General features: G+C 33.2%; 1 protein-coding gene across 1 annotated transcript; it reads left to right on the forward strand.

Annotated features, from left to right (window-relative positions):
• Positions 1 to 4102: 4102 nt before the first annotated feature.
• Positions 4103 to 19081, forward strand: LOC139503700 (failed axon connections-like). The gene is made up of 6 exons (XM_071293545.1): positions 4103 to 4198; positions 12822 to 13012; positions 13869 to 14065; positions 15251 to 15365; positions 15848 to 15985; positions 18889 to 19081. The coding sequence occupies exons 2-6, from the start codon at positions 12860 to 12862 to the stop codon at positions 19045 to 19047; spliced, it is 762 nt and encodes a 253-aa protein (XP_071149646.1). The 5' UTR covers positions 4103 to 4198; positions 12822 to 12859; the 3' UTR covers positions 19048 to 19081.
• Positions 19082 to 27565: the final 8484 nt, after the last annotated feature.

Genomic DNA, 27565 nt, shown 5'->3' on the forward strand with positions numbered 1-27565 from the left:
AGTATTATTTAATTGTGATAATGAAGTAACAGTATGTACATGATGTAGTTCCCTTCATTTACTCACCCATTATGCAGCCATCATATGGTATTGTTCCTGAAAAAAAGATTTCACGCGTAATTATATATGATGATTAATTGTATTGCGGAATAAAATGAATCAAGATATAAATAAATATCTAACACACTGAGGGTCGAGTTATAAATCAATATTTCAATATTAGTCATTAAACATGTGAGAACGTAAAATAACAAAAAATACCTAACTCCAATGAAAATTCAAAACAGAAAGTCCTTTATTAAATGACAATTGTTGTTAACTGTGATGATTTGACAATATGTCCAATAACGAAATGTGCGTAATAATTTCCATTTCTTTTTTTCGCATTCATAAAGATATGAATTTTACTAGTTAATATTAATGTCATTTATATTAATTTGTTTTCTAGTTCTCACTACCGTATAATACAAGTAAAGAAAAGGGAACAATTAACGTGAGTTTATTTGAAGTTCTTTTGTGTGAATTGTTATTATGTTTGATTTCCTAGTGCATGTTATTTTAAACTATAATTTACGACTTACCTTCACTGTTTCTCCTTCTTTTTTTCTTCTACTTCTTCGTATATCTTGACAAGAAATTGCCTCCGTTGAAATTCTGCAAATATCCCATAGAGCAAATTACATGGATGATTAATATTGACCATTTAGTATATGACCGTGTTCTAAGTGACATGTACATAAAGGTCATAAATTAATTTGTTGAATGAAATCAAATCTTTAACTACTAATGAGTGCCGTAGGAGGTCTACCGGAATTTTTATCTAGCATTTCTTGGCATGCTTCCAATTAGGAACACTAAGTAGAAACAGAACTGTTTTCACTTGTATTTTTTTTGTATTAGATTTTTACAGTATTATATTCATCGGATAATTTTTAAAATGTAAAAAATTGTTGAACACTCCAACCCCCATGTATAAGATAAAAGTGCCATCTTATAATATATATACAACACTATCGTGCAAAGCAGGTGCAACATATATTATACATTCACTCGACATTTCCCAATTCTAATACCGTTTTCAGTTTTAAATGGAACTTAACATAATTTGACATTGTACCTAGAGTTTCGCGGGAAAATTACATTCGAAAACTTTATGGAACGGTTTAAGAAATGAAAACATCTAAACGCTTTACTTCACATGTGGAGAAGGAACTGCTTACCCTTCCGGAGCACCGTATTTCAACAAATAACCGTGTTATTCATTGTTTTTTTTCTATGTAATTAATGTTTGTTCATTCGTCATTTTGAATTTTGACCGTGGCGAATTGTCTGACCTTACTGCACTTTCGGTTTTTGGATTATCTCTTTATTTTCTCCTCTTAATTTTTTTAAGTTTCTCAAATATCACTTTACTATTTTAAATTCAATGCAATATAAAAAAATGAAAAAAAAGGTACTCACTAGAGACAAAATAATTTTGATGTAAATAAATAAAGTTCACGTTAAACAGACTCATCAAATATACCAGGGATGTTTTTTTGTATTTGCGCCAGACGCGCGTTTCGTCTACAATACACTCATCGTGTTCGAATCAAAAGGAGTTCAAAAGGCCAAAAAAAGTACGAAGTTGAAGACCATTGAGGACTAAAAACTCCTTAAAGTGTTGCCAAAATGTATTCCTGAAGCAGAAAACCATTATTGTTTCAAATATTAAAAGTTTTGTAAACTGTTAATTTATGAATATGACATTGTCACCGATAATACATGTCAAAACAGAAATGCTGACTAATGGACTGTTGATACCCTTGGGATAGACAACTTCACTAGCAGTGACATTGACCAAGGGGTTGTAAATACAAATTTTGTACTTACGCCAGACGCGTAAACACAAGACAACTATCAACAGATAATGACACACTTAAATGGCCTAATACAGATGTTAAATAAACCTAATATTTGAATAGTTTGACCTTCAAGCCAAGAACAATACAGATAATAAAAAAGACGATTAATGATTTTTGAAGCAGACAAACAAAATAATACATGTTTATAAAAGATGTATTTTCCAAACACGAAATGTTCCACATAAAAATATGAATTATAATATTTTTTTTTCAATTTTTTTTTGTGGGACACACAGTACCCATGAGAAAGCCAAAAACGATTACAAAATCGAAAAGATTGAAATTTGGTATACATAAGCAGCAAAAAAAGAAACCAGCAGTTTAATAAATGATAAAACATAACAAAAAGCATTATTGAAAAAAGTGAACAAAGTTCAACCAGGAACTTTTCTTAAATAAATATTTTTTGACTAGTACAAATCAGCATTCTTTATCTCTTAAAATTCTTAGCTAGCAATTGTTTGTAGAACATAGAAAATCATAAATTACAAGAGATTTACCTACTTTAAAAGAAAGATGTAAATTAAGATTATAAAGTGAAAATAAATAGTAAACACTAACATTGGCAAAATATATTTGATAAAGATAGCATAGTCTGATATTATACTTAAATCAAGTGTTAAATTTAAAAAAAAAGAAAAAAAAGAAATATAACAGACACATACAAAACGTTCCTGCCTGTGTAATACCTGAATTGTTACCCGCACGAGCAACTGGATATGTACGTCCGCAATACTAAACCAAACCATTGGACTCATCAAATCTAGTCATAATCACATTTAGATATTTTAGATACCAATTACAAAATGTTATAATTTCAGACGACGGTTGAGCAGAACACAGATGAGATTAGTTGGGGTATGGTGTTATGGATCTCCATGGGAATAGGAGTAGTAATAATCAACATATTATATATTGCTGTCTGCATGAAAGCTCTGAAGAAAACATTTCACCATCTGGTTGTTTTGGGCTTGCTTTTCAGCGACATTTTTACCAGCTCTGCAGTCACTATGATTGCTCTCGACAGCATCTTCCGTTTTCTTCCTATACACATTAGCGCGTGTATCTTTCAAATATTTTTAAGTTGTTTCGGAATGGTTCTTAATTATAGTCTTATGTTTCTACTGTGCCTTCAGCGATACATAACAGTCAAATCATATAACTATGGAATACGGTTTGATAATTACAAATTCAAGGTAATCGGTGGAACTGTTCTGTTAGTTTTTCTGTATACCCTATGTTCTATTACACTTACTCCACATAACAGCAAACTATCCAGTTGTAATCGTCATTCCCTCTACGACGATAACGTTGCTATTTTTGTAGGTACAATTTTTGGACCAATAGCGATAATTATAATTTTAGTTATGTATATTTCCATACTCACTAGCTTTAAGCTTTGGAAAATTTACTTTAAAGCCAGAAATTCTACAACCCGGGTAAAGGAATTTGTTGTTGAAGAGGACAAGAAAGAAACTAACACCAGAAGAGTAAAGACATTTAAAAGCATTTCCTATGCAATCTGGTTTATCAACTCTAGATCGAAAGTAACAGACATCGATGCACATAAAGTCTGTAAACAAGAAGGAGAAGGTTTCGAATTGAAAACCGGAACGACTGAGGAGACAAAAAATACATTTTATTCTGAATCACAGTTTGGCAACAAAATAATTATCGATCAAGACCCTTCTCATGATGGAGCTGATAGAAGGGTATCGAAAGGTCAAAGCGATCAACAAAATGCCGATTATCTTACAAAGGTACATAGTTCCAATGAAACAAATAACATGACAATACATGCAAAGAAAAATTCGCTCGCATATCTAACGGAAAACATGAACACAGTTTCGACAAAAAAAGAACATTCATTTAAAAAAAGAAAAATTTGTCAGAGACATTCCTATCCTAGTGCAAAGACTAATACACCCAACATCGACAATAAAATACGCCCAAATCTTTTGATAGCTGCAACCAGGTGCATAGACAACATTGAAATAAATTTTCCAAGCGAGATACAAAATACAAATCGTTCAAACAGTCAAGAACAGAATAACCCTTTTACGATACAGATGAAAGACCAAGTGAGACAGGGTTTCAACGATTTACAAGTCAACAATGATCGAATATCAACGGATATTGGTAAACCTAATTGGTTTTCTAAAAAACGGAAGTCGTGGGAGATGCGCGCGTTTACTACCAGCATTGTCATTTCCCTCCATTCTTTAATCCTGACAGGGCCTATGGTTATATTTTACTTGATAGAGGTCATATCAGGACAACAATTATCACATCAGGTAAATTCTATACTGGCTATTCCATTCTTAGCACACGCACTGACCAATCCGTTCATATATGCGTGGAGAGTGCCGGAAATAAGACATGAATTAAGAAATATTTGCAGAAGGAACCATTGATATAATAAACTGAAAAGAAAAGGACTCTGTGATATATTGATATATACAATGTATATGCTCCCCAAAAACAAAATAAAACTTTCCGAAATATTACATTTCTTATGCCTGTATAACAGCGGTATAGTCTTGTTATTTAAATTATGCATCCTTTATTTTATTTATTTTGTATTTACATTGTATCATAGATCAAATTTAATCGTTCAGTGTATGTTCATTTGTGTTAATATGTCTTTTGATTGAGTTAAGCCATTGCAATTGATATTTTACAGTGTGTCTTTCTATGTTGTGATGAAACTCTTTTGTTTTAGATATGGGTGTAAGGTTTTGTACCATTAAAACGTTTAAACCTGCTGCAACTGTTTGGGCCTGTCCTATTAAGTCAGGAATCTGATGTACAATCGTTGCCGTATGTTCATGTGGTTCATGAGTGTTTCTCGTTTTTTTATATAAATTAGACTGTTGGTTTTCCCATATGAATGGCTTCACTAATAATTTGTTGATGCCTTTTTAGCTTGCTGTTCGGTGAGAGACAAGGCTCCGTGTTTAAGACCGTACTTTGACCTGTAATTGTTTACTTTAAAAAAAAATGATCTGGATGGAGAGTTGTCTCATTGGCACTCATATCACATCTTCTTATATCTATGTAAATATAGTTAAAATATATTTGGACTCGGACAATTTTAGATTTTGTTCTGTATTATTGTGTAACAAAGTTTCGGGATGAGCATGATGTAAATAAAATGATACGAGGTTGACTTTACAAGGAGAGCAAATACCACATTCATCTACTTCAATGCAGGGTCATTTTCAAACGTCTTTTATTCCTTAATAGATTGCCCAGTGTTACAATATCGCTTGAGCATAATGCGACTTTACTACAATTATGTTGCCTAGTAAGTTGTAATCATGTTATTAAAGCTAATGCTCAAAATTGCAATGTGATAAATTTGTGACAATACAAAAATATTAGAATAAGTTATCACATATTTGTTATGAATACCTTAGGTTTTGCATATGCAATAACCTCAAAATTGCCCGGGGCAAAAAAGAGTATGTTGATATTGTGCCCTGATTCCAAATGACGTGACGTCATTGCGTCCTTAACGACAACGGCGAACAATGACGGTGTTGTAATTGAACTTTTTCCTCCTCTCTGCAAAACTTAAATATGTGATAAATAGATTATAACATGTCTTTTCCATATTGGCCCTGGTATCATCCCTCGACCCATATCGTCCCTCGGTTAAAGCCTCGAGGCCGATATGGGAGTCTCGGGATGATACCAGGGCCAATATGGAAAAGGGCATGTTATAATCTGTACCTATTGTATTTTTATCTACCTCAACATATCTACCTTTAAGTAATTTTGTACTTTTATATTATGACTATGTCCTGTACAGTGGCGGATCCAGAACTTATCCTAATGGGGGGGGGGGGGGGGGGGGGGGGGGCCTGACTGACCTAAGGGGGGCCCGCTCCAGTCATGCTTCAATGATTCCCTATATAATCAACCAAATTTTTCCCACAAAAGCCCCCCCCCCCCCCCCCCTGGATCCGCCTATGCTGTATACTATTGTTGCTATACAACTTTATCAGAATAAAGCATAAAAATATTACATATTATTTATTATATATGTAAAGGTAAAGTAATGTGATTTTGTATTTGTTGTGATAGATTTCAGACGAAGTATATTACGATACTAGCCCTGTGTACTAGTAATTATAGATTATCCGATGAAGAACAACATTCGTGGATTGTTCGTAAAGTTGTCATATACAATGTATTTAGACGTTAATAGTTATCAAATATACCAAGCTCAAGTCTACACAATAATCAGTGACGCTCAACTCCAAATAGTAAAAAAGCCAAACAAGTATAATGTTATAGAGCATTAAAATATATTATGAAAATGGTTGACAATCTGCTAACGGAATCGACCAAGTTTAAACGAGTGAAAAACGTATCAGTGATCTTCAAGAGGTATGTCCCCTAAGCTAAGTCTCAGAAAGGAAAACAGGAAATTGTTACAGAAGTTTATCAAATTCATCCATCTGAAAATAAAAAAAAGCAGCAAAAAAATGAAACACCAGAAGTCAATGAATCAAGAAAAAAGGAAAAAACAAAAAATAATGCATTTTTTTCCCCCACAATATATATACGGGAATTAGGATAAGATCATATAGTTGTTTGAAAAATGTAGTTATTTTGCAGTGCATTATGTACAGAAAACCAAATGTTGAAAATGAAAAATAAAATGTATCATAAAATCAACCCAGTGCCGATGCACAGTCTGCTTCTTGTTTAAATTTCCCCGCAGATTTCAGACAATGATTCATTTAATGAATACAGTCTCGTAGTAACATAGTGTCCATTTAACCGAAATATGAGCACTTAAAAAACATGTATTACTCTGAGTCTCATCTAAAATTCCATACATAAAATTTGAAAGATTAAAATTAATTCTACTCACATATATGTAGCTCCACTGTGTACAAGATATTTACCCATGCAATGCATTATACAGTCTTGAGAAATATATACAGTCATGCATCCATACAAATTATGTGCCTTTAAGCAGTTTGCACACTGTGTGGATTTCATTTGCAATTACGTCTTCTATGATGACGTTAACGTTGTCAGTCAGGAGGTTGTTGTTCAGTTGTTGTTTGTTGATGTAGTTAATAAGTGTTTCTGTTTTCTCTTTCATTTTGTTTTCCTGTTTCAATAATTTTACACTTGTCATATGTGGGCCCTTTACAGCTAACTTTTCAGTGTGAGCCAAAGCTCCGTGTTGAAGGCCTCACTTTGTCTTTTTCATTTTTGGCCATGGCGTTGTCAGTTTGTTTTAGAATTATGAGTTTGACTGTCCCTTTGGTATCTTTCGTCCCTCTTTTTTAACCTATAATAGTTGACTTCATTACAAATTATGACTTAGACGGAGAGTTGTTATATTGGCACTCATACCACATCGTCTTATATTTAATTATCTTTTTCTTAAAACTGTGATTTTTTATTGTTCAGTTTGTAACGTCTGCCTCATTCTTGTAATGGTTGAACAGTATAACATAAAGTATGAAAAGGAAAGAAAATTAAAATATCATTGTTAAAAAAAAACCAGATTACTAATTTGAAGTTGCACACACCACGCGTGAAAATATTTCTTAAATCTGGGAACAAATTGATCTTGTAAAGAAAGTAAGAATGCTATTAAACCAAGGGTCAATTATATCAAAACTCGAAGAAAGACAGAAAAAAACTTGATCAAAAGATAACTATACGAAAAGAAAAAGTACAGTTAATTTTAACCCGACGGCATAAACTTACAAAAAGACATCTAGTCAGAGGTAATATAGGAATTCCAACAATAAATAAGTGTGTATACAATTTAGCAAGTTCAATTTCACCCCGCCTTCAGAAATTTTGCAGAGTTTTTAGATGTTATACATACACACAAAAGTTTGACTGAGTTACACTAGATTTTTAAATTTCCATCACACAACTTATAATCTCGATCAGTGTACTAACTTAGAGTGAATATCAAGACGTAAATAAAATGAGTACAAGAAAATACTAAACCCACGAATACATTTACCGGTACAAAAGATAAAAACTACAAAGCAATACAGTAACACACCGTACCATATAACGTGATGCTTGCTGTTACTGAATGCAAACTAAAGACATACTAGTAGCCTGAGTAGTAATACCTTACAGGATAATATAACATCCTGATATCGCATTTATATCGATGTTTGTAATTCGGAGTAGATTTCAGGCTACAACGTCATAAATGTGTTACAGTGGAAAAATAGACAACATTTGATTTTGAATTCTCAGACATTTATAACATAATTTTGTAAATTCAGTGTTTGTCTTAATTTTGCAATATTTCACTCACAGGTTTTGTTATTTTTTATTGTAAGATGTTTATGTTAAGTTTAGAAGATTATACGGTGGCAGAATGCGGCCATGAAAGAAAAAAAAATTATGTTGTTCCCTCAAGATACTATGTCGTTCCCTCAAGATGCTATGTCGTTCCCACAAGATAGTTATCTCGTTCCCTCAAGATACTATGTCGTTCCCTCAAGATAGTTATCTCGTTCCCTCAAGATACTATGTCGTTCCCTCAAGATAGTTATCTCGTTCCCTCAAGATAATTATCTCGTTCCCTCAAGATGCTATGTTGTTCCCTCAAGATAGTTATCTCGTTCCCTCAAGATACTATGTCGTTCCCTCAAGATGTTATGTTGTTCCCTCAAGATAGTTATCTCGTTCCCTCAAGATACTATGTCGTTCCCTCAAGATGTTATGTTGTTCCCTCAAGATGCTATGTCGTTCCCTCAAGATGCTATGTTGTTCCCTCAAGATAGTTATCTCGTTCCCTCAAGATTTTAAAATTGTATTGATATATGATTCATTTCGCCCTTCGAAGCGGAACTGTAGACGTGGCCAGATCCCAAAAGTAGAATATTTGCATAATAATAATGATATAACAATTCTGTATTTAAAGAGAATAACTGAGAGGGGATAGGAGGGATCCTGATCCAGAAATCCCGGGCTTAAAAACACGAAATCTCGAAATCCCGAATTTAAATAAAGTAAATCCCGACGTCCCGTAATCCGAAAAAAAGAATTCCCGGATCCGAAAGGGTCAATCCCGAAATCCCGAGCTTAAAAACACCCGATCCCGGAGTCCCAGTAAAGGTAGCACTCCACAGTTAGATGTGTAGTTTCGTATTTTAACCCTGAGGATTTTTTCAAATATAAGAGCTAGTGTGCAATAAAATGCATTTTTGGATAGCTGAGTATTAAAATAGCCTTCGTATTGGCTTTATATGAACATCAAGATCATATAATGTATGTAATATAGGCTGTTTTCTGTATGACAGTCCGTATTTGTATGTCCATACCATACATTGGTCCGGCAATTTTTGTAATGTTTTTTTCCAACTTTTTGTCGCACGAACTTTGTGATTAGATTTTACGAAAAAATTAGGCGAAAGACACCCATTTTTTATTTGATCATTAGGAAGATTTATGAAAACAGTGTCTAAAAAGGTATTACTCAAAAGCATTGAAATTCTAGTTTGATCCAAATTTTGGGGGAATATGTGACATGCATGTTTACCCCCTTTTTGCAATATTTTATGGTAAATAAATGCAGAATGTTGCCATGGATACACAGAAAAGGAATTATTTTTCACCCTTTTAACATTTGAAAATTAAATCTAAGGAAGATACTGATTACATACATATGCACATGTACAACACAAACAGTTAGGTTAATGTATTAGAAATCCAGGAATAGGAGATGATAAAACATTTTGTGGCTCATTTTTAATTTTATTTTCTAAGGGTGGTAAAGGGTTATTTTCGTGCAACGTTTTCGGCCTTTTCATTTTACGTTTTTTCGTGATTTGGTGTTTTATTTCTCGTTTTCTCGTGTTTGGTTCGATGTTCGTGCTTCGTGTTTTCCCTTATTTATTTTCCGTGTTTCGTGTCGGTGCTCTTAATTTCTCGTTCTTGCATTGTTCCGCATTTGATTAAAAAGTGAATTGGAAGTAACTCCACGTCTTTACTCCACCGTTTCGAAGTTGGAAATAAAAAATAAATCAATATAATTGTATTGCTATGTTGAGGGAACGAGATAACTATCTTGAGGGAACGACATAGTATCTTGAGGGAACGAGATAACTATCTTGAGGGAACGACATAGTATCTTGAGGAAACGAGATAACTATCTTGAGGGAACGAGCTAACTATCTTGAGGGAACGACATAGTATCTTGAGGGAACGAGATAACTATCTTTTGGGAACGACATAACATCTTGAGGGAACGACATAGTATCTTGAGGGAACAACATAATTTTTTTTTCTTTCATGGCCGCATTCTGCCACCGTAAGATTAAGCTAATCTGATTTCATGATTCAGTTTGATTTTCTATTAGCGAAAGTTTACTAAAAATCTTCTATTATTCGTATATCTTTAATTCCATAAATAAGTCTGTATGTTCTTTAATAGTTATCCCACAAGGACGCGGTGTGTCAGTGTAAGATCACCCCGATGGCCGGAGGCCAGAGGGTGATCTAACACTGACACACCAAGTCCGACTGGGATAACTATTTTACATCCCAGCTGTTTTAGATTAGACGAAAAACCATTTACAATTCATAAAATCTAGTTTAGAACGCCACACAACCATAATAATATACTTTATATATTACTTTATCATGTTTATGATGTATACACTTTTTGACCCCCAAACACGATGAGTAGATATCAAACAATATCAACTCGCCACACTTGCCAATCGGCCCACACTATATCGCCACTTTATAAAAATATCGCCCCACTCTTCTTTACCGACTTGCCCCACTTTGAAAAAATGTAAAATAAAATTGAACAATCAGTCTGAAAACTCACTAATAAAAGAAAAAGGTTAAAACCCCACTAAATAAAGGTCTGACAACTCGCCCCACTTATAAAAAGATCTTGCTCCCTTTAAGTATGTCAAATTACTACTATTTCGTATCCAGTCGTCCTGGTGTAGTGGTATGTGTCGTGGCCTGATATGCTAAAGGTCTTGAGTTCGAATCCCAGCATATACACTGGATTTTTTCTACGTGAATTTTGATAGATAGTCTTTTCCGTATAATTAATTATAAGTTTTATAGTGGATTTGACATTCCCGCCAAAATGTTACAGAACAAAGGAAAGCATGCATAACAAAGAAACTCGAACTGGGGTGATCTGGTAGGGGTGATCCGGCTCAGATCACCCCTGTTAGAACAAAGGAGCTGGGGTGTAAAGTGTAAATTATCCTCTATGTGCTAATTTTTCTGTAATCCGTTAATTGAATTTGTCACTCATTTAGAGAAATATTGGTCAAGACTGTTCACTTAATTTTTGATTTGTTATATAAACTGATATATTAGTTCGATAAAGCAGATTGGATTTAGTATGACACTGAGCAGCTCCAACTGTCGATCGTATTCCATGATGAACTATAAAAATATACGTCGCGCTAACCAGAGTTGTCTTTTGCTGCAAGAGTTAGTCCCAGAGTCAGAGACGGTGCAGACTAATCTTATTGTGTGAGTGTGTGTGTATGTGGTTCCAGGCCAAACACATAACTCAGTCACAAGATACAGCCAGTTTTTATTTGTGACACGTACACATGGCACTGGAAGACAGTTATTCATGGCAAGCCCTAAATTATTTTTTTACAGAATTTCAATGCATAAAAGAAAAGAATTATTATTGTCTTGTTTCGAATTATAAATCTGCTAAAATCTCGAAAATACAAAGTACAATAATTGAAACAACACCTGTCCAGTACAATTATAATCTTTGTGTGTAAGTGAAGAAAAAAAAAATGAAAAACCAATTTCTGCAATTGCTAGTATCATGAAAAATATTGATTTCAATTGCAAATGTTAGTAGTTTGCAATATCTAAAGAATAAGATGTATATGTGTGCTCGGCTCACTTTTAAAGAACCGATTCTTCAAGTTATCCATCACGTATAGTTATTACAATAAGACCTAACAGCATGCATTATAGTTTAGAAAATTCGACCGTAAACGAGGATGAGATTCAACAAAGAGCAAACAATACAGGAACCACATTTTTTTAATAGAAATAAATGTTGGTTTTATTCTTGCAATTTTCCCTATTTTGTCACGTAACGCCATTTTACAGCTAAATATACAGTATAGGTTTTGCTAATTGTTGAAGGTGGTACAATGAGTTCCAATTGCTTGCATCCTCGTCTTATTTTCACAAGTATATATATATTTTTTTATTGAAGGAAAATATACTACCAATAAAACCTTTTTTTCAATTTAAAGGGAATGCCCCTCCTTTTCCAATGAAGGCAGATGTGTGGTTGTGTGAAATCTTTAAAATATGCATCCCGTTCAGTTGCAATTTGGACAATACATTAAAAAGAAAATCCCAGAAGACCCTCAGTTCGCTTATGCTAGATACTATACATTGTAGGCTATGTTTGCTCATTTATATCTCCCGAACAGCCAAACGAAAGCAGGTTCGAAACATTGGCCGTATTTACGAACAGAATAATCCTAGGTTTATAAGTCGAAGAAGTTTGATTTCATTTTTTTTTCAGTCTAAAATGTTTTTGTACCACGTAATAATGATACATACTTTTAATTCTTCTTTTTCTATATGACCGCTAAATATGACTTGCTAAAATATTGAGAATAGAATAGCTATAATAGCTTATCTTACACGTATATGCCTTCTGCAAGTATTTCACTTTTTACGTAACAGAACAGATTACAAAGGGTGAATTCCTGTTGTTGATATCCTTGACCTAGTGTATTTATTTACGTATACCTGTATTTACATGTATTGAATTGCCACAAGGATGGATCAATCGCCGTATTACCTGTATGACCATATCAATATGGTCAAATATACTTTTATCAACGTTGAAGGTAATCTGTTTCTGTTACATAAACTATTTCGACTGTATATGAGGGTGGTGTGTTGTGAATGAACGACAGAAAGTCAACACGATGGCTGCTGCAAAAACATGGAAACCCGAATGGAAACAAGATGTTGTTTACCTGCATGTATTTCCTAGGATAATGTCAAAAGGAGTCCCGAATTTCTCTCCGTTTGCAGTAAAGTTAGAAACGTGGTTAAGAATAAATAAAATCCCATTTGAAGTAAGTATATTTAACTAAATTATACTTAAAATTATTGCAAAAAAAAATGCACATGTATTAAGTTGTTTGACAATATCAACGTACATTGTATGCACAATTTAAAAGATCGAGATTTAATAAATGTGAACGTGTCACGTGTTTTGGTCACACGTCTCTTCGGATACATGTATCTGCACTCTTATTTGAAAAATCGGAAACAACGTCGGTAATAAGGAGCTTACAAATAAAAAGGTCCATCCTGAGTCGCTTTGGTCTGGAACATCTAAGTAAACAAAGTAAGGCCCGAAATGAATCTTACAAGGAACATATATTATAATAAAAAAATCGTCCTGAACATGCATGAAATATTTGCCACTGACCGTTAAGCAACCAACAATCAATCAATATAATAAATGATTTACCATTGAGTAAACGACAAAACTTCTAACAAAAATGCAGAACAATTTAAAATTATAGCAATACAAATGTTATATTATTTAAGAATTGAATGCTTCTTTTTGTAACTTCATTGGGGTGTAAAAGCGTTGACCGAAGTACATTTTGTATGAAGGCCCTATATTCACATCATTGTCAGTCCGTATTGGAAATATTGGCCCTATATTCACATTTAATGTATATAATACAGCATTCAGAACAAGTCTGTATTGAAAAATTTGGATTATTTAATAAAAGTGTTATGAACTGGCTGTTTCTGTATTGGCACTGGTATAGATTCTCGGTCAGCTGTATTGGCCCTCGACCATATTTACTCGGGTGATATTAATGATTGTGTTGCTATATTCTGACTCACAGTAAATGACACAACAGTACAGGAATTCACGAATATTTAAAAACATGATCAAAATATCTATTGTAGGTGGTAGATCACATGGGTATGTCGACAAAAGGTCAAAGTCCATTTATTGTATTTAACCAAAAGGAATACCCCGATTCCAACTTTATAATTGAATATCTGACAGATTATTTCTCCGTTTCTATGGAGAACTGTTTATCAGATGTCGAGAAGGCAGTATCGAGGGCATTTCTCAAAATGATTGAGGAAGATATGACTTGGTAAGATGGTTAAACATGCATGTACACTTGTTTATAAAAAAAAGATATTATGTGGTTTGATTTCCAATGAGGCAAATACGACAAAGGCGTTGAAGAAGTGTCCATCAATTCTGTTGTGGATCGATAATCTACATGTAGCAGCATTCAACCATCAAGCAAGTTAGAATAGTCATTTTATATGAATATTGTCATTTCCCTTATCGCACACTTTTTATTTTCTTGAAAAGTTACAATGTTTTTATATCTATTAAATATTAAAATAATAACAGGACAATTGATACAAGTACGTTGATGCTCAATTTGTATTTTTGATAAAGGCTATCTGAATTTTAAACTTTAGAGAGTAGAAGTGTTTCAAAATACATGTACTTTTTCCGTCTGAAACATTCAAAGCACGATGTATATAGTCGTTACATACAATTAGCGATGTTTCAAACGTGTAATTACATCAATAATTTCGTTTTCTGAGAAGCCGATATGGTTATTTTTTCAATACCTACATGCATAAATCACTTCAACTTACCAACAGCATATATAAAAAAAAACAACATACTTTGTGAATAATTCCGATCAAATGTTAATTTGTAAATGTCATCCCGCTCCTGTCAATTTTAAAATCGTAACTTTCAATGAATTTCGAAACATCGATGTACAAAAGAAACCACAGTAAACTTTGTACCATAAACCAAGCGGTTTATTGTGTTTTTTTTCCTACTAATCTCCTGTATATGCTATAAAATAGATAGTCAACAAAGAAATCAAACACAAATATGTTTTCCTGTAAATCTCATTTAGTTTGAAAGAATCATTTGCTTGAATTAGATATCGGTCCGCAATTCTTTTAAAACCATGGTTAAATATGGACTGGAAACTTTTTTTCGAGCCGTTAGTCCTTCTGCGTGATGCCAAATTTCTATTTTAGCAGTTTGATCGATAATAAATTTATGATTTTAATAAAGGGTATGTCACAAATTTTCGGGACTTCGAGATTTATATTTTCGTTTATTATTTTTTCGAGTTAGATAAAATATTGAACAATTGATCAACGGGTTAGAGCAGACTAACAGAAACCGTATATCAAATAGGTTAGGTCCTAGAAATCTCGACATCAACCACATTAATTACAGTTATTTAAAATGCATGTAACAATTGAGAAAAGAAAATGATCTTATATATATGTTTCAGGTCTATATTTTGGTACAGATATGTTGATCACTTCGTCGATGAGTATTTAGAATATTTAAAACCAAGTGATGATCCAGAAAAAGCGAAGGCATTTGCAGAACATCTTGGTAGTAGTGTAAGTAAGCTGGTTCACATTCGTGAGAACTTTTACAATTGGAAATAATGAAACATTTTCACCCTTGCAAACACTGATAACTTGAACTCTTAAATTGTTGGACCTTCTCTGCAAGGATGTTATAGATATATAAGTTTACAGGGGAAAATCTAAAAAAAAAACCAGCCAATTTGCCTTATGCATATGTAGTCAGATCAAAATGGCTGATATGCAGCAAATAGGAACACTTTTGAATATTAGTCTGGAAGCAAATTCAAACTGACTGAATCAGATCCGAAATAAGCATTTTTGAATGAAAATACATCGAAAAGACCGCTCAGCTATTAAGCAGAGTACAATAAAGGCTTTTTCTATACCAATGTCAAACTGTACATCGCTCCATTTAACATTCTTCCTGAACATGCACAAATATAAGCCACTGGACGTTTAAGCAAACAACAATTAATCAACTATTCAATGCACCACTTTATTCTATCTTACAGGTAAAAAATAGAGCAGTTTCACATGGAATAGGTCGTCACAGCAACGAAGAAATATACAAAATCGGAAGTGACGATATCAGAGCCATATCAAAATATTTAGGCGACAAGACATTTACGATGGGAGATAACCCAACTCTGGTATTCGTTATTTTTAGTAGAGTGTTATACAGTGAAACCTGTATAAACCGAATCCTGTGTAAACCGAAAACCTGCATATAAACCAAATATGTTGGTAAGCACCGTCATTTCAACTGTATGTGCTATGAACCTGCTAAAACCGAACATCGACCAAAAGCGAACAAAATAATAAGTCCTGAAGAGGTTCGATTTAAACAGGTTTCACTGTATGCTATCAAATTATTTGCGCTTTGATATTTGCATTTAGGGAAATACAAAACAGCAATCCTACGACAGAACATAAGACACTGATTCATGATCTAGTGGTTGAAAACAAACAATTCTTCAACAATAAACAGGTGCCAAGCTCTTTTAAATTCGAGTTATAATTTTTTTTTTAATTGATGTTATCAAGTAGTTTTCATCATCACCAATTCCCAAAATTACAAAACAACACACAAGACATTAAAAAAAATGATGACCAGAAAGAGGAAAATTATTCATTCTTGTTTCAAAACTAGAAATACGCTACAATGTAATTGGTTATCCCCAAAATGATAAATACTAATAAAGCAACATCAGTTCCAGTATTATCTATGTAGTAATATAAATGTGAAGGTATTTACTTAAGCATTATATATTAAACTAGTGTGACCAGGTGGAATAAGGCTCAGATGAATTAATGCAGAATGTTCATATACTTTATTTAATATAGCATAGAAGGCAACGGCAGATCTGAAATATACAGATAATGACAAATAAATACAACTTTACATATAAATGACCCTCTGCTGTTGTTTTTTATTTGGTCGGGTTGTTGTCTCTTTGACACATTCCCCATTTCCATTCTCAATTTTATATGAATATATCATTTTGTAGCAAACAATGTATATTAAATGTTTAATTACACAATTGCAAATAATAATGCAAAATACAGTAATAAGATTTATGACCCCTCCTGTAGCCATTTTTGTATGGCTTTTTCAAACTTCAATTGTATCAAAACTACAAATATAACGAATAATAGAGATAGGCCATTTTGAACATATACCAAGGGGAAACTTGATGCAATGCATTATTATTAACTGTTTCATTTCATTTAATAGAAAAAGAGTACTTTGTGTCAAATACACCAATATTTTTATAGAAAATCCACAGCCTTTAATACAGAGATTTTTGTTATAATATTTGAAACATGGTAGATTACTCCTATTGGTACCATGCATAGTCGCATTTGTCATCCTTGCTTATGATTTTTCCATTTTGGTTGTTTTGGGAGAAAATCGAAAATAAAGGTGTCAGACCACCAATTAAAAATCCCTATCTGTTCAACCAAATATTGCAATTTTCACAGCTTTCTAAATATTTTACCTTAAGTTTAACTTCAAGAAAAACAAGTATGTCCTGAATTGTACATGTATCACCTTCCTACATGCCAATTTTCAACCAATGTTTAAAGTCTTGTAACAAATTTCTGATTTTGAAAAGACAGGTACTACCAAAATAACTCCCGGTTTTCTGGAAATCTTAAATTAGTGTACAGTAACTATGTAGCGCATTAATCCTGAATTTTTAATGCAAACTCATAGACAAGTGAATTTTGGCTCAAAATGGTCTAAATATATTTCCCTTTCACCAAAAGTTTCATTTCTGCAAATGTGTTGGTTAGTTTAAGTAACCAATGACATCAAAAGCACTATTTTGTGTCAAAGTAGGACTATACGTTCTAAATTGGAGGGAGTAATTGGTGGTCTGACACCTAAAGGCGTCCGGATATTGTTTCCGTCTCCGGACGGGCTTTTACGTCATATGGAATGTGCGTGCGTATGTATGTATGTATGTATGTATGTATGTATGTATGTATGTATGTATGTACGTATGTATGTATGTATAACCCTCCGTTTACGGAGCACCCCTCAAGAACAGTACAGTAGAATTCGTATACACTCCCTTTCTGGATTAATGGAGATGTGCCACTAAACTATTTACAATTTCTAATATTTACAAAGACAATCCCCACCTCAACTCCATGGAGTGTTAGGACACCGGGGAGAATCTGTTATTATGGTGAAGGAAGCCGACGTACTCAGAAAGAACATAAACAAAACTTCTGTTTATGACCTTTAAAATTGTTTGAATTAAACAAATATTTTGGGTTTGGACTATTATTTCGCATTTTTCTGTATATTATGATCATACATGTATACGTATACAATACTAATATGATCATGTATGCGTATATTTTATATAAAATGTTTTACTATTTATTGTCAATTCCAAGTTTTCTATCAAGTCAATATATAATATATCAGTGACTGCCGTGGAAAGTAAGCTTCTTGGAATTTATAGTTAATATAAATACACTTTATTCATAGTATATACATGTATATGTTCATAGTGTACAGAAAAACGCGAATATAATTGAAATTAACAGAAAACAAAAAATAAGGTACTTTGGAAAAAGGGGAAGGGTCAACACAATTTTCAGTTCCCAAGTACATATGACTTTTAATATCTTTCCTGAAATTCTCCAGTTATAAAATCTTTTACAAAAAAGTCATCCTATAACAGTTAATATACTCTCAATCACGCTTTATATGCCCGCGATTTCGCGGCTGTGTTCTAGTTTGACTTTTAAAACACCAAACTTATCCCGAATTCAATTTCATGAACGGTCTTATTGTCTTTTCCTGTGTAGAATGGATTTGTTTATTCTTTTTGTTTTAATGAAACGCGGCAAATAACAGACATCATCTCGAGTAAAAACTCAAAACACGTTGAATCAAATGCTTCCTTATACATAATGATTTTTTCTTTAAGAAATTATTTCGGTACTCTCCTTGTCTTTACATCTTGCTTGAATATTATTGGAAAAGAAAGGTTTTCAAAGATATTTGAAACTAATGTTGTTGTGTTTTTTTCAGATTGACTGTTGCCTGTTTGGTTTTATTATCCAGATCACAGATGTTCCAATAAACTTTCCGATGAGAGACGTTATTAAAAAAGAATGTCCAAATATATTACAATTTGTAGATAGAGTTAAAACAAAATACTGGTCGGACTGGGACAAACAATCTATATAATAGAATAGAATAATAAATAAAAGGTGGAAATGAGGCTTACGATATTTTCTGCTTCGCTCAATGCGATATCGCCTAAAAAAGGGACGGAACCATTATTAAAACGGTATCACCAAAGTTTAACTTGTCATGCTAGATTTGAAACACATTGTTGATATGGTGAATATTATTTATGATTTCTCAAATTGCTGGGTACCGTCTTCAAAATTTTCCCAACCAATAAGAAAAGAGAAGAAGTCGTGTTTTACGAGTAAAAAATTTAGTTAACTTTGATTAGAAATTGGATGTTTTATGAGTTTAATTGCACAATTGCAATTCATAGTTTTGTGACATCCTTGAGACTGCGTTATATACATGTAGCTACATTTGTATAACTCAAATGTAAAGAAATCTTATCAAAGTACGGGTTTTGCATGTTCCTTTACTCCCTTTAAGTATCGCAAATAAAACATTTCAAATGTTTCCATCCAAATCAGTCATTAATTCCTCGGGTAATTGTTTCTGGGTTGATATTTTTAGTTACAAAATGATGTTAAACTTGTCAGAAAATTTCATAACTTGTGCAAGGTTTAGGAATCTAAGCACTGTTCTAAAAATATAAATGATCTCTTGTGTAAGTGTAATCTTTAAAAAATGGAGTTATCTTTCTTTGATTTCAAGTACATTGATTATTACGAATTGTCAAGTCATCTGGAACACTAATGTTTTTGCTTACCCTGAGTTTTTCAAATATTTCGATGTCATTGACGGATTACCAACATCTACTAGTTTTCGTTTGGTCGTCTTTAAAATGATTTGTAGCAATTTTCTCACTTGCTTTTTTCATTCTGAGCTTATATTTCAGCAAATATATGGTTTCAAATACAAAATTGTAAGGATATCATCTCAACTTGTCAGAAATAAAACGATTGTGAATGTTCTTTTTCTCAAACTCATAGTGAGGTATTCATTTAGATATCGATAACGAGACATCTGTGAATTAATCTCAAGTCTGAGAGAAGATTAAATAGTTAGTAGCTGTAATAGATTTTGAATTAGGTTGAAGCAAAGACGAGTGTTTATTTTTTAGTAAGTGTTTTTTGTTTTTCTGTTAATGTCGATCTATTAACTTAAGTCATTCCAATTGACGTTTACAGTCTGCACAGCGATGTTAAGGCTGATCAAGGCTATTTCGATAAGATTTCGTCAGGGGCAGATAACCCCGTATGGACCTCATTATTTATTCATATATTCATTAATGGCGGAGCTGCGTCTATCGATGAAACAGTATGTACTTAATATGTTTTGCTGTTACACCATTGTACCATGTTAAGGGAGTGTGGAGCGCCAAGAGACATGCATGTTTAATCCCGCATCATTCTACAAATGTATACATATTAGTTGCCCCAAGACCAGAGCCTGTTACTCAGTCATTGGTTCATGCCTGTCATTTTTGTTGAGTCTTCGACTTCAGTCGAAAAAGCGAGACATAGCGATCCTACATTCCGTCGGCGTCGTCGGCGGCGTCCACAAATATTTACTGTGTGGTTCAAGTTTCTAAACTATCCAGAATTTTTACCAAACATGGATCGAAACTTGTTTGTGATCATAAGATAGTATCCAGAAGTAGATTTTGTAATTTCGTATTTTAATTTTAAATGGACTTAGTTTTTCTGCCCGGAAACAACACATTCACTCTGTGGTTAAAGTTTCTGATACTATTTTGGATTTCTACCAAACTTGGGCAGAAGCTTGTTCATGATCAAAAGCTAGTATCTAGAAGGAAATTTTGTTAAATTTATCACCTGTGTATCTGTATTTTACTTATTAATGGACTTAACAGTGTGCAGTTAAAGTTTTTAAATCATTTATTAGATTCATAAACTATCCTTGATTTTCTCCAAACTTGGACGGAAGGTTCTTACAATCAAAAGATAGTATCCAGAGGAAAACTTTAATTGTTTTTTCTAATTGTTGTTGAGCTTGCGATTAACAGCAAAAGTAGGCGAGTCGCTGGGTTCCGCGGAACCCTTACACATTTTGTTGTTGTAAATGTTTTTATTTTAGATCAGGAGCCGGGTTGTACGAAAGTGGCATTAGCTTAATGAGCCATTAAGGCTTAATGATGCATTAAGTTCTTCATGTGACTGAGTCCATTAAAATATGTTGCACGAAGCACACTTTTGTTTCCTCTTAACTAATTAACATTTAATGAAGGATGCGTCATTAAGCTATCATTAAATATTGGTTTTCCTCTAAATATTTCCCACAATTCCCTAGGTTGTAAACATCCGTCGTCTGCAAAGTTATCATCAACACCTATGAAGATGCCTGTTAGTGCTTCTAAAACGCACAAAAACAGATCTTAATATTAAAATCAACTGAAATAACTTAATTTGATCACGGAACTGGTACAGCAAAACATCTCATTATTGAATAACAAATTTAAGTCGAGTCACGGTACCAGTTCCGTGACAGATGAAAGAAGGTTTGGCATATTGGAGCACATTATCAAAAAGGGTAAACTCTTTAGGTGGGTGCCACAGACCAACAAACGAAATTAAAAAAATATGGTCCAACTTGCATCAAACGGCTAAAAAGACATTTTCAGAAAAGGCCCATGACAACTGGCGGTGTTCCAATTAGTTATCAAAGGTACCAGGATTATAATTTAATACGAGAGACGCGCGTTTCGTCTACATAAGACTCATCTGTGACGCTCAGATCAAAATAGTTATAAAGCCAAAAAAGTACAAATTTGAAGAGCATTGAGGACCCACAATTCTAAAAAGTTTTGCAGAATACGGCTAAGGTTATCTATTCCTGGGATAAGAAAATCCTTAGTTTTTCGAAAAATTCAAAGTTTTGTAACTGGAAATTTATAAAAATCACCATATAATTGATATTCATGTCAACACCGAAGTCCAACATTCAAACCTTTGTCCGAAATACAAGAGAAAATCAGTAGTGGATCTACAAGGTTGCCCGAGTTAGGGGATGGAATCTGACTGAGGAGTGGAGTCACCAGTTGATGCAATATTGACAAGGATTCCAGTCTTGCTACAACTATTTGTGCTAAAATGAGATAAGAATTAGAAACTCAATGAACGAAACGAAAACAAATAAAATTCATTTTTAACATGTAAAAAGGACAACACATATATGTATACATGTTTGCTAAAATAATAAACGAACTTAAATGACAGACAGCTACGATCAATAAGAACTGAGTTAAAAGCTCCTGATTAGGGACAAGCACACAAAGAATGTCACAGGGTTTGAAATATGTTTGCATAATTGTCCGATTTGCACAGCCGATTTAATTGTAAATTAAGAGAACGATCTGCTAACCCTTCCTGAGAACATAGTATCAAGCATTGTGGCACCGTTAAAGTCCACAATTCCTCTAAAGTCCACAACACCTCTAAAGTCCACAACAATTTTCCGTTAAAGTCCACAACGCCGTTAAAGTCCACAAACTTTCCGCTAAAGTCCACAAAATGACCTCCGCTAAAGTCCACAACAAGAAGTTCCGCTAAAGTCCACAAAAATGCACCGTTAAAGTCCAAACATTTTTTTTTTATTTTCAAAAGACCAATTTCTGTTTTTTACATGGACTTTTTTTCTTAGAAAGTATATCTTGTCAGCATAAATTATATTTGTGGTAAATGAAAAGATAATAGTATTTGCTTTATCACCATAAATGTGATCTTTGTGTTGCGATTTTCTATCAATCAAACAGACAACATTTCTGAAAAGTTATCTAGCTGTTACACTCTTTTTATTCTTTAGTAAACATTTGTTCATCCACAAGAAACTCCAACATAGTGTTCCCTTTATGTATATGCTGGAGACATAATTAGGAGCCTATATTTGATATTTAAATTTCCTTTGCAAATATCTATAAAGCTAGGTTCACAGTGCCGCTCAGATCAACTCGATGATCCCGATTGTCCAAATTTCCACGACCAAACTCAACCAAATTCTTGATCGGGCCTGTTTACGACTTCTACCTGACCGCCATCCGACTTTACACGACTTTAACTCGACCATTCACGACTCCTTAATGACTCCATCACGACTTCATCTCGACAAAAAATTAGTACTATTCGATAATTCCGATCAATTCACGATCTTTACACGATCTTTAATCGACTATCAAGACCAAACCAACTATTCACTATCTCAGCCTGATCTCGACCAGACCAAATCGACCAGATCGTATATGGGTCGTAGGGATAAACGGGATTTGGCCGGGTATGCATAATTTTAGTATAAAAACGTCCGAAATTTTTATCCCAACCCTTGTCCGTACGTACGTCCCAACAATATTAGTTTTCGTTCTCTAATTTTATTTTGCCTCAACCAAATTTTATGAAACGCCGTATACACAATGCTTATTACCATAAAACACGGATCAAATACGAATTTGGGTGGCCGTTCTTCTGTAATAATACTTTATAATGTTATATATACTAGCTGGACACATTCTCCGTTTATTTGGTTGTATTCAGTAGAAAATCCGAGTAAAATCATACATTTATAAAACATCTACATAGAAATAAGGCAGTTAGATATGTGGGCAAGGTGGTAAGAGCTCAGAGAGACAGGTAGTAATGACGGAGATTGGAAGAGTGCATATAAACAAATATATACTCAGACAATTCAAATGGTTTGTGAAAATCCAACTATAAATGCCGTCAAATGTATTTTGTTTTGTTTTTTGCATTCACTTGCCGATTTATTTGTGTGTTGAGAAATCCAGAACTAATATAAATATGTGTCTATGGACATTGGAGGGTGTGGATATAGGATAAAGGCAGGGTGTGGATATAGAATAAACGCGATAGGAAAGTTCATGTTGCATTGAGCCCGAATACCCACAATTGTTGAACTATCCTATATAATAGTCATATTGATTGATAAAATGTACGTCACATCAAAGTTCACGGTATCGCTTTCAGAGTTAATTTCCTTTCTTTATTCTCTTTTGAAGATACTTTTTTAGTATTTTGAAAAAGCTAAATGGAAGACTAGTATGAAGTTTTAAGCAGAAACTTTTACGAATTATATAATATCAAAGAATGTTTCTGTTCATTTCAATACAATTTTATCGGTTACTGTAGAACATATTTAGCGTTTTGTGATTTTATACATATTAATATTGTGAGTAATTTTACATGTGATTAAAACACTTTAAGTTACCAAGATAAACAACTAGTGTATGCATAAATTTTTTAAGCCCCATTTATGGGCATTGGTTTTCCCGTTTGAATGGTTTTATACTTGTAACTTTTGGGGACCTTTATAGCTTGCTGTTCGGCGTGAGCCAAGGTTCCGTGTCGTAGCCCGTTCCTTAACCTATAATGGTTTACTTTTATAAATTTTAACTTGGATGGAGAGTTGTCTCATTGGCACTCATACCATATCTTCCTATATCGATCAAATCAGGTTTTATTGTGACATTTTGATAGAAACTCATTCAACGCATCCATTTCCGATACTAATCGATAAAAATGTTATTTAAAGCATAATAGATCTTTTTTTTTATTATGGCCTCGCAACGAAGTTGTCGGTGCCATATAGTTTTACCCTTTGTCCGTCTTTCCGTAATTCCATCTTTCCGTAATTCCGTCATTCCGTCATTCCGCAACATTTGTTGAAAATCACAGTTGTACGGACTTTTTTTCTAAACGCTTTCAGATATTGGGCTGATTTTTGGTATGTGAGTTAACCATGATGAGTTACAGATCAAGTTTAAGTTTCGTTCTGCTCCATGATGAGTTATAGGTCAACTCCACAATTTTTCGCTGAAACTACGGGCTTAGGACTTTGATAAATTATTGAAAATCACAGTTATACGGATTTTTTCACTATTCCCCTCCAGATTTTGAGCTGATTTTTGATATGTGAGGCTACCATCATGTTTGTGTCCACATGTGTTTATATTGAAATGGCAGATTTTTCAACTTTTTGGGACGGGGCCATTCGTGTTGCTTTGACACATCTAGTTTAGAATTTTTCATACCGGCTTCATTTTTCCGTTAACACATTATTTTTTGTTGTTTTCTATAGCGAACATAGATAATAACGTTAGATATATTTGGTTAAAAGTTTTGCGACAGGAGAACTTGGAATTCATAAACTTAATTACTAGTTTTTTTGTTTAATGGTATAATCTAGATTGTTGCCTGAATGAATGCCGTGTAAATGTTATAGATTATGAGGCACCTTTGCTTTGTACATTAATTATGTCAAAAAGTTATTAAATGTTAAGGATAAGAAAAAAAGTACTTGTAGAATGCAGTAATAATATAACTAACGAATTTACAAACTTTTTAAAAATGATGTCCAAATTGGCCATCATCATCATAATATAAAGATCAAAATTAATGGAACAAAATCATATACAGATACTGTACTTCTTTCATGTATCAAACTGATGCTTTGTATTGTACTAACGGGATAAAAATAACGAATGATATGTTTTTAACAATAAAAAATGGTGTGGACTTTAACGGTGCTTTTTTGTGGACTTTAGCGGAACTTGCTATTGTGGACTTTAACGGCGTTTTCTTGTGGACTTTAGCGGAGGGCATTTTGTGGACTTTAGCGGAAAGTTTGTGGACTTTAGCGGCGTTGTGGGCTTTAGCGGAAATTTGTTGTGGACTTTAGCGGTGTTGTGGACTTTAGAGGAATTGTGGACTTTAACGGTGCCACAAAGCATGCTTGTGTTTTTGGTAGGATCAGTCTTAAGCCACGTTTACACAGTTAGGCCGTTAATTTTCTCGTTAATACATTTGTCACGTCAAGGCATTTTAAAAAGCTCTGACTATACGGTATTGGTTTGCTCAACAATGAAGGCCATACGGTGTCATATAGTTACATCTCATCTGTAGATTTACGTCTTATGACGCTGTTTTCTTTTTTGTGTTGAAAAATAACTATTATTATTCAACACAAAAAAGGGAAACGTATGTAACAATAGCCATTGAAACAAATATATACCTAACTTGAATGAACTAAATTATTAATATTTCAGAAAAATGAAAGAAACAAATGAATCTTTTACGTATCTAGTAAAAGTTCAGAGAGTCAAAGTTGTATTCAATTTTTTTTTGACATAGCCCATTTATTGTATTTTTTTAGATATGTAAAGTAAAATTATCATAATATTTCAATAATTCGATATGGGTTTAAAGTAGAATAATATATTATAGCCACTCTATTTCTGACCAAAACAATTACTAACTACATTTCTCAGTGGAAATCTAGATACACTTTCATTTTATATGTATCCTGAAACTTTATCTTTATGTGCAAACTGAAATAAAGATATGTCATATAATTAACATACTTATATTTGACATAAAAAAAAAAAAAGCAAAGACATTATATGACGATTTCTTATCGTTATTAAAACTGTTTTGATGAAACTTTATATTTGACCGAGAAAATAACTCTCACGTTTGAATGGTGGCGCGATTGCAGTTATTACTATTCGTTGAACTACACAGTATCCGAACTTCCGGGAGAAAAAAGTAAAAACTAATAAAACACGACCATGTATTATATTTACTCGTACAAAAATTTAAAAAATCTGAAATCTGAGCCTACTAATGTATTTCAGAATTATACTAATATCTGGCTGATCATGGTCAACACATTCTATATAAGATATACACCACCAAAAACTAAATTAAATTTACATTTCCCAACTTATTCGGTATTCAAGAGCTTGCAGCTGCTACTCAAACTTTGTAAAACGTCACCAGCGTCTGAGCAGAGAGTTAATGAACCAGGGGTATGTCAAAGAACGTCTCGTCATTTTTCTAAAAACAATTCATCGGAAGGTACGAAGACATTGTTGATAAATATTCCGTATCAACTTCTTGATCACAAATAATACACGATGGTCTATCTTGAGTTAAAGATTCTGGGTACTGACGTTGTTTATCATAAAAACGTGTTATACGTTTCTTTTATTTGTTTTTATAAATATTACCTTTACTGTCGATGTGGCTCGGTACTTGTACATCCTGTCATTGTTTTATTGTACTATGGTAAATTTGTGTATTCTTGTCTTTAATAGTTGCTTAAATGTTTGGTCCATATGCCATTTTGTGCTTATTTGTTACATATTTCTGTGTGTTTCTTATAGTGATTATGATTATAATACAATGTTGACTGCTGTACCCCTATTTGTATTTTTACATTTTTACCTATTATGTCTGTTTGTTTTGTTTACATATCGTTGTCAATAAAAAATAAACTTGGTGCAACTGTCATACAAGTGAGAGGTTTAGTTAGCTTTAAAACCAGGTTAAATCAACCATTTTCTACATAAGAAAATGTTTGTACCAAATCAGTAATATGACAGTTGTTATCCATTCGTTTGATATGTTTGAACTTTTGATTTAGCTAATTTCATTGGGGAATTTCCTTTCAGATTTTCATCGGGGTTCAGTATTTTTTAGATTTTACTTTTCGCTAAAGCACTTTCCTAAATACATATATAAAAATGAAATACGCTATAAACTTT

The sequence above is a fragment of the Mytilus edulis genome, chromosome 14, assembly GCF_963676685.1.
Source record: "Mytilus edulis chromosome 14, xbMytEdul2.2, whole genome shotgun sequence".
NCBI classification, from domain to species: Eukaryota; Metazoa; Mollusca; class Bivalvia; order Mytilida; family Mytilidae; genus Mytilus; species Mytilus edulis.